This window comes from Babylonia areolata, chromosome 25 (genome assembly GCF_041734735.1).
Source record: "Babylonia areolata isolate BAREFJ2019XMU chromosome 25, ASM4173473v1, whole genome shotgun sequence".
In the NCBI taxonomy this organism is placed as follows: domain Eukaryota; kingdom Metazoa; phylum Mollusca; class Gastropoda; order Neogastropoda; family Buccinidae; genus Babylonia; species Babylonia areolata.
The window spans coordinates 27,584,967-27,592,136 of record NC_134900.1 but is presented as its reverse complement, the minus strand read 5'-3'; the positions used below and the strand labels follow the sequence as shown (position 1 = coordinate 27,592,136).

Below are 7,170 nucleotides of genomic sequence, written 5' to 3'. Positions count from 1 at the left end.
ACAAGCTTTCATCCCTCATTATTTCCATTGACTTCAGCCGCCCGGACCGCAAGGCACTTTGTGTTGTATACCTGGCCCTCCTTTCCTGTTTGGGGGAAAGGTCCGCTTTGAAAGGCGGCTGGCCTCCTTTGTACCTTGGAGAGAACTCATCAGCGAAGCAGCTGGAAAGAGAACGAGAGACGGAGAGAGAGAGAGAGAGAGAGAGAGAGAGAGAGAGAGAGAGAGGGAAAGATTCTTCTCCCTCGGTCCCTCTTGCCCCCTTCCAACACTCCACCACCACCACCACCACCACCACCAATCACCAACCCACCGCCTCGCCCTCTCATTCCATTCAACCACATCCCATCAACACCCCGAAGCTTTCTCCATACCACTGCTTCGACGAGTTTTTGACTTGCAGAATCTTGTCCACACAGCTGTTTGGAAATATCGCGTTTTTTTTTTTTTTTTTTTAACACTGCGGTAAAGGAAAAGCGATTCCAATACATATTGAAAAAAAAAAAAGCCTTGGGTATGAGCCAAGTTCTTTAAGACCCCCCCCCCTCCACCCCCCAACCCACCCCCCTAACCTCCTCCTCCCTCTTTCCCTGCGGGTAACATAAACTCATTAATCTGGCGGCTAGCTGTGCCAGAGACAATATTCCAGCGAGGTGCTTGCCATCGTCTTCATTATCTGGGAAGCCCTTCTTTGCCCCGACTTGGCGCAGAAGAACATATGTTTCGCTTTATATTTTCCTCTTCTTCTGACACAGATTTCGTTTTCGTTTTTTTTTTTCTTCTCTCGGATGGATGTTCCCTTTGAGAACTTTCGACGACTGTTTCATGAATGAAGAAGATTTCAGCGTCTCTCTATGATGAACAGTGGACCAAGATTTCAACTTACTCAAGTACGTGAAGAATTGCAGCAGGGTTTTTGAGTAGACTGGACAATCAAACGACGTCTAGAACTGAAAACTTTAGGACTGAGAACATTCATGTGAAGACTCTCACATAACCAATCCTCATGCCCTGAAAACAACAACAACAACAACAAAAAACCAAAACAAGAAAAGCTAAGGACGAAACGCCGTAGACAGACAGTCTAACAAACTCATCACCCTACAAAGTCCACCACCCCATCTTGTCGGCAACTGTCCAGAGAAATCTCCCCACATAAAGAAAAGTCCACCACCAAATCTTGTCGGCAACTGTCCAGAGAAATCTCCCCACATAAAGAAAAGTCTACTACCAAATCTTGTCGGCAACTGTCCAGAGAAATCTCTCCGCATAAAGAAAAGTCTACAACCTCATCAGCTGTCACGACATCATCATAACCATGGATCGCAGAATGAGCCGCAGCATGCCCCTCCTCCTCTTCCCCTCCCCTTGCTTCTCCTCAGTCAGGCAGCAGCGCAGGGCCTTCTCCCCGTTCTGGCCCGAGCGCAGCTCCCGCGGACGCACCCGCCGCGACTACTACATCGGCGGCGTCCGGACCACGCTCATCGGCGCCGACTCCTACCCCAACCCGTCCCGCTCCCCGCGCCGCCTCATCCTCTGCGGACCCTCGGGGTCCTACGAGAAGGCGACCAGAAGCTCCTCCACAGTGGAGCTGTCCCGCACGGGGGTGTACTGCTCCAGGGAGGACCTCCGGCCCAGGAAGGAGAAGAAGACCCCCGAGAGGAGAGCCACCAGCTGCGAGGACGTGTTCCGGGGCACGAACGTCACAGCAACAACATTAACGACGACATGGGACTCGAGGCTGTCAGAAAGCGGGGTGTCCCTCAACGACAGCCGCACGGACCTGGGGTCTTCCTCCTGTTGCCTGGGTCTGGAGGACGTGGACGGCGTGTCGCAGTGCTCTTTCGGAAGCTCCAGCGCCTTCCACGAGATCACGTGCGACAGCGAGATGGACCGCCCGGACGACGGCGTCACGGCCGCTCACGACAGCAGCGACTCCGCCCACCGGGCCCGTGGGGGGCGACACGGCAGCGGCGGCCTGGGGGGTGGGAGGGTCAAGTCCCGTCATGACAGTGGCAGCAGGGAGAGGTTCCTGGCCGAGCTGACCGCCTCTAGCGGGAGAAGCTCTCCCCGTGGAGATAGGGATGAGGGGGAGGAGGAGGAGGAGAAGGAGTTCTACCATAGCACGCCCACCAAGCGGGGCTCCCCCGTCTTGTCCATCTTCCCCGGGGACGAAGAGGACGTCCACTTCCCCAGCCACCACCACCACCACCATCTGTCTACAGACTCCCTCCAGGACTCCCTGAACCACAGCTCTGCAGACTCCCTCCTGTCCCCCCTAGACCTCCCAGAGTCCCTCCCCCCTCCTCTCCCAGCAACGTCGCCACCGGACAGCTGTGCGGACAAGAAGAAGACGAAACAGAAACAACCAACGTCAGCCGCGGACCTCATCAGCAGTTCCGAGGACACCGTGAAGGAAGCTCTGAGGAGGCGACGTCAGCAGTTCTTCTCCTCCTTCTCCTGCTCACCCTCATCCTCGCTGCAGGACTGTCCCAAGCTGGTGGAGCAGCAGCAGAGCGCTGGGGAGTCGGTTCAGTCCTGGCTGAGCACCGGGCACCCCCAACCCCACACCCTCGCTCTCCGCGCCGATGGGGACCACCACCATCATCACCCCCAGCGGCCCCACCAGCAATCACCCCCATCTCCTGCTGTCGGGGGTAGAGGAGGTGATGAGGGCGGGATCAGCGTGCGGGACAGGGTGCGGGCGATAGAGCGAGGCCCCGACTCCCTGAAGGGCCAGCCAGACACTGCACAGACACAGACACAGGGGCCGGCACTACTGCTACAGACCAGCGAGGAGTGTTGTAGTGGTGGAAGTAGGGGGAGAGAAAAAGGTGGGCGCGCGGCGGACTCTGATTCAGCCACCACGTGCACGCAGCAGCCGCTCGCCTTGAAAACTGGGGGTGGGGCCGACACTAGCAGGGTTTCCCCGCATCACCCGTACCCGTACCCCGGCACTGAAACTGCGTCAGTGCTCCTCCAAACGCCCGCACCCGGTCTTCTTCCTCCTCCTCCTCCACCCGGCATCGGGGATGAAAGCAACGTGTCTGCCGCTGAGGGTGCTCGCAGAAAACTACTCTTCAACAGGAGTGGGTTTGTTAACGATGACGAACCGGATTTCCCCGATGAAGGTGAAAAACGAACTTCACTGTCTTCATCTTCCGTTCTGACAGAGGAAAAGGAAAAAGAAAACCGGCAGACGGCCAGCCAGGAGAGTGGAGGCATAATTCCAGGCTACCAGGGACAGGAACGCCGAGAAACGCGCCTGCAAGTCATTAACGCCGGTGGGCCGCGGGAAACTTCCTCACCCGCCGCTGACCAGCTGTCGGACGCTGATGATTATTACCTAGCGGCCAGTGCTGATGACAGGCTTGCCAACAATACAGACGCCTGTAGCACCACCACCACCGCACACCCACACCTTACCCTTCCTTCCGCCAGTACTGTGAGGTATGGTGGTGGACCCAGCGCTACATCTGGTGTTAGTAACCGCACAGAACGCAGCGATGCCGGCACCAACGGCGATTGCACAACAACACACGTTGCTGGAGGAGCTGACCGCCGCGAGGACGTCGGAACTGGAGTGACCATCAGTCCTCGGCCGGATAACGATGTAGACCGAAACGTCAACGGAGATACGCCCCGTGACGGACGTAACACCGATCGCACAGACAGTAATGATAAAGGATTCACCAGTTTGCTTTCTGCTTTCTCCGACACAGCAGACAGTGCTGACACGGGCGAGGAGGCACTGAGGAACGACAGAGCGGACAAGGAAAGTGAGTCAGAAGGATCCACGCTCTACCACGCCCGACTGATTCAAATCGTGTCCCCTGAAGAGCAAGGGGAACAACCCAGCGAACAGCAAGGTGACGGACAGCAGCAGCGGGTGGTGGGGGAAGAAGAGATGACCACAGACATGGACCACCACCACCACCACCACCTGACGGGATGACCCTTCAGGAGGAGGCCAGCCGGCGTCACGTGCACCGCACGCGCACCACGGTGGAGGAGACGGTCACCACGTGCCGCACGACGACCGTACGTCACCACCCACCACCCGCCGGCGGCGTTGGGGAGGGGGACGACACGAGAGCCTGGGTGGACGAGGTGACGGACAGAAGTGTGTGCAAGACCACGCTGACCGAGGAGAACAGTGACAGGGAGGAAACCACAACGAGGAGGAGGAGCAGTAGCAGCACCACCACCCGACAGCCTCTGTCACACACTGGCGCCAACGACGTACTTCCTGCAGCTGTTGATCACGCTTCCAGACACCCCAGCGGCAGACCCACAGAAGACAGCGCTCACACCATGGCCAGAGAAGCTCAGTGTCCAGGAGCTAACGACAGTTCCCGTCTCTTGGACAGCTTGCAGGAGCAGCTGTCCATGCTAACTGTGATGGAAGGTCCTCCGTCCTTTGACTCCCCTCCTTCACCAGCCCAGGGGGTCAGGCCACCTTGTGGAGGGTACACGGACCGTGCAGCAGCGTCACTGCCTCAAACCAACGAAGCTGAGTCGTGTGGCACGTCCAGCAACGGCCGCGGCGTGATCAGTGGTACCGGCAGTGTTTTCTTCACTCTGGACAGAACCCAGGGGTTGACTCAGCCAGACGGCCATACTTATGACAGGGACGAAAAGAGCGCTGCAGTCTGGAAAACAGACCTCGTTCGTGACAATGACTCACTAGCACGTGCGGGTCAGATCCTGCCAACTGGAAAGACAGTTCCATCACCGCACAGTGACGACAGAGACGACGCCCATATGGTTGCTCCTCCCCACTCCACCAACACATCCTCGTGGGGCCTCACAGGCTCCTCATCGGACATCAACGACAGCGACGATCGTTGCACCCCCAACAGCAACAGCAGCATCACTGACGGCAACAACCGTCCTCGCCCATACACCGACAGTGAGGGTCAGGTGGAGGGACATCACAGCGCTGTCCACGCGTCCTGGGACCCTGGCCTGTACTACGGTCAGTTCCCCGCTGACCAGCCCTCACTGCACCGCAGTGTGGACATGATGATGGAGGAGGACCTCCCTCCCCCTTCCCCTCCCCACTACCTGCTTCGCACACCCTTCATCAAGGAGACCATCCTTGAGGCGGACGACGAGAAGGAGAGCACGGAGGATGAGGAGGACGACGTCTCCTACCCCGCCATCATCCACCACTTCAAGAGCAGTCTGCACTTCTGTGTTCCAGAGACCGCTCCTTCCAACACCCTGTCGGTGTCGTCCGTGGCGGACCTGAAACCTCAGAGCACAGGCCTTGATGGGGCGAACGTCACCAGTTCTGAGGACAGTGTTCGTACGCTGTTCCAGGTACACCCTCTGGAAGACCTCACTGACAGACTCTTCTCCATCGGTGAAGCGTCCTCCGAAATGCACCCTGCACGTAATTCTCACCCACACGATGATCCCGATCACCCTATGTCTCATGGCTCTGCCCGCGGCAGTCCCACCCCGTCTGAAGGATCACCCTACTCCACCTCCGCTACAGCCGAGGTCCAGAAGACATCAGAACCCGGAACCGGAAACAAGCTGCCAGAACCGTCCCTGTTGTCTCCTCCCAAACCGACGAGCAGGCGACTCGGCAGCTCAGCTTCAACAACTCACAGAAGTCCCAAAGTATCCAGGTGGGTGCAGGAGAAAGTCCTTCTGTTCCAGAAACTGCTCAACGACTTCGAGTCTCAGAGCAAGACCTCCGAGCAGAAGCTTTTGGAGGAGATGGTAGCCATGGACGTCGGACACGGCAGAGGCGACGACGGGGGCACGGCGCTTGACAAACAGTCGGAGGCGTGCGACGATCTGTATCGACTCTTCACCCGGGAGCACCTGGAAAACCGCCAGAACCACGTATGCCCCGTCGTCGAGGATCACATGCCCGCCTTCCGGTTCAAGCGTTTCCTGAGGAAGAAGCACAACAGCAAGCTGAGGGGTCACAGGACGTTCCGCGTGCGTCACAGCCAGCTGAGCAGGCTCGTGGAGGCCTCCCAGGGACACGGGCAGGGAGAGGTCGCTCTGGTGAAGACCAGGCAGCCCCCTTACCACATCCACCACGCCCACAGGATCCTCTCACCGGCCAGGCTGAGGGGGAGGTACGTCTCGGACGTGTTCACCGACGACGCTGACGTCAACCGCTCCGTGTCGTCGTCAGACAGCGCCTACTCCTCCCTCTCTGGCTCCTCCTTCTCCTCCTCCTCTTCTTCGCGAAACTTCAGCGACCTGGACTCCACCTTCAGAAGCGTCAGCGGGAGCCGAGCTGACGTCAGCCTGGAGGAGAAGGAGGACAAGCTGAGGTCACTGAGCGAGGTGTTCGACCAGCCGGGGCTGTGTGACGGGGAGGGGGAGGTGATGGATGTGGATCAGGCACGGCTGGACAGGCTGCACGTTGGGCACACCAAGGCGGCGGGCACCCTGTGACGTCACACGTGTCCGGGGTGGACCGTGGCAGGGGATACAACCCCCGTTACCCCGCCTCCACCCCCACCCCCCTACCCCTCTCATATGCCCCCTTTCCCCCCCCCATGTCCCTCTCCCTCCCACATACCAACCTTCTAGCCATCTCCCCATCAGAGACAATTTCACACAGAAACGACAGCCACAACCCGCGCTGCCTTTCCGTTTTTGGGGAAACCAGTGTTTTAAGAGGCACTAGTTATCAGTGCGGACCCAAACGTTAACTGTGTTTTACAGGTGTTTTTTTCTTCTAGCCTGTCAGTGCCCTCTGTACCATGTATGCTTATTAACACTGTCAAATGACTCATCTTGTGTAAGTTTCAACAAACAACTAAAAAACTAAAACTATGACAGTGACATTGCATCAATGCAAAGTAAACAGTTCCTCCAGTGACAAAAGTTTGTCCAGCATCGGATATAATTATCGTGTGTGCAACATGTGACGGATGTGTGTTTGTTGTGTGACACACACATGTATGCAAGTGAGCGCGAACACACTCATGCGCGAGTGTAACACGCTTGTAAAAACAAAACAAAACTATGTGTTGTTAAGGATATTTCCATGCGGTTTCATACTGACATGGTTTGCACGTGTTTCACACACACACACACACACACAGAGAAAGTGACACTGACAAATGACTTGGAAAAAGCAGGATATTTCACGCTGATACGGATCCCTGTGTACAAAACCCAGGAACAAACACAGAA

At 57.2% G+C, this 7,170-nt stretch overlaps 1 protein-coding gene across 4 annotated transcripts in view; it reads left to right on the top strand.

Annotated features, from left to right (window-relative positions):
• Positions 1-4,086, top strand: part of LOC143299525 (uncharacterized) — an 86,749-nt gene extending 82,663 nt beyond the window's left edge. For all 4 annotated transcript variants that reach the window (XM_076612795.1, XM_076612796.1, XM_076612793.1 and 1 more), the window contains exon 2: positions 1-4,086. This exon is cut by the window's left edge and continues 137 nt beyond it. In XM_076612795.1, coding sequence (XP_076468910.1) covers positions 1,316-3,952 — 2,637 coding nt within the window. In that variant the 5' untranslated portion in view covers positions 1-1,315 and the 3' untranslated portion in view covers positions 3,953-4,086.
• Positions 4,087-7,170: the final 3,084 nt, after the last annotated feature.